Here is a 1,506-nt window from a genome sequence, read left to right on the forward strand (position 1 = left end):
AGTGTAGTTTTGGAAATTACTTTATAGTAGAGCAAATGTAATAATAATAATAATGTAATCTTTAACAGTCTTTCATGATAACTTGCAAATTCAGTGTAACAAACCTAATTATTTTTCCTTGCAGTGGTGTTAGTGGTGTGTTTATAAAATCTAGCTGTGGAAATTCAGATGTTTTTAATGGTAGCAAGAACAATCTGTCTTTAATCTCTTACTTGCCTTGTATTGACATTGTTCATGCTGTGACCATGTTCAGATATGTCATTAAAATACATTACCTGTGTCTTTGTTCATGTGTATTTGGATGTTGAAGCTGAAATGAAAAGCATATTTGAACAACTGAATTTAAAAAAAGAGGTTGTTTGTTTCTTTTTCTGCTCACATCTTCTTTGTCCTCTCTTCAGGTCAGAGTGCCAGATGCAGTACACACCACTGGATCTTCTGATACACATGTAAGTCCACTGTATTTAAAAACAAACAAAAAAAATCCCACAAACTCAAAGTAGGCTTGTTCTCTAAAGAAAGCTACTTGCTGCAGGTAGAGTCAGGTGCCATTTTAAATGAACCGTTGATTTTCATGTTTAAAAATATTCATTAAATCTTTTGAATGATGACCAGCGTAGGAAGTTCTGCTGCATGGTATTGCATTCATAATAGATAGTGTAATAGGGAGAAACTGCAGAGACTTTATGTATGTTTATTTCTTATACTGGGGAATAGTTCAAAATATGAGGTGATTCATTGTAAGAGTCACTGTATATTAAAGTGTCTTTGTGTACATTTGGCCTCTCAAAAACAGGAGATAGTGGCCCTAATTTAATCTGTTATTTATCTTGTCTGATATAAAGTACTTAAACAAAAGCTAAGAATATTTACCTAGTCTTCCCCTCCACCCTGAAAAGATTTTCACCTCATGTGGTTGGTATGTTCCTTGAAGTCCTGCCTCTTTCTGAGCTAGAATAAAAACAGGCAGCAAGAACCAGAGTGTTAATACCAAACAATTCATTCTGTGGTTTGGATTTCCTTCAAAATTTCCATTTGATTTTTGTATTTGAAAACGTCAATTACCAGTTGTTAAATTGCTTGGTAATTAACATTATTCAAGTTTTGATAGCAGAAACTTTTCATAAAGAAGCAGATCCTTTTATTGTTTTGCTTTACTTGCTACAGTTTGGAAAATTAGTATTAAATCTTCTCTTTAATCTTTTGTGCTGTTGATGGAAGTTAAGTTAGACTTAAGTACTTTGTGCCTTCTTATGGTCACTGCAGCATTATGTTTAACGGGAGTTTGCTTTCATGTAGTGCTTGGAGTACTCAGCAAGAAGATTTCTCTTTGCTTCCATCATTTGCTTTGCCCCTTTCACTGTATTGTTTACCATTTTTTGAAGGGGGGCCTTCAAGTTTTGTGTAGCTCTGTTGTTAGGAATTCTGTGAAGCTTCAAATGGTTAGTAATAATTTTATAATTGCCTATTGGAATGTGACTAGCAGTCATAAGTTAGTTCATTCCT

The 1,506-nt window shown here is 33.8% G+C and overlaps 1 protein-coding gene across 1 annotated transcript in view; it reads left to right on the forward strand.

Moving 5' to 3' along the window:
* Nucleotides 1–401: 401 nt before the first annotated feature.
* U2SURP (U2 snRNP-associated SURP domain containing) overlaps nt 402–1,506 on the forward strand; it is a gene marked incomplete at its 5' end in the record, with an annotated part of 35,407 nt that continues 34,302 nt past the window's right edge. Inside the window, one exon of the mRNA XM_008945592.1 lies at nt 402–449. Within this exon, the coding sequence (XP_008943840.1) occupies nt 402–449 (48 nt within the window). The remainder of the gene's footprint in view (nt 450–1,506) is intronic.

This window comes from Merops nubicus, unplaced genomic scaffold, assembly GCF_000691845.1.
Source record: "Merops nubicus isolate BGI_N331 unplaced genomic scaffold, ASM69184v1 scaffold12078, whole genome shotgun sequence".
NCBI lineage: Eukaryota > Metazoa > Chordata > Aves > Coraciiformes > Meropidae > Merops > Merops nubicus.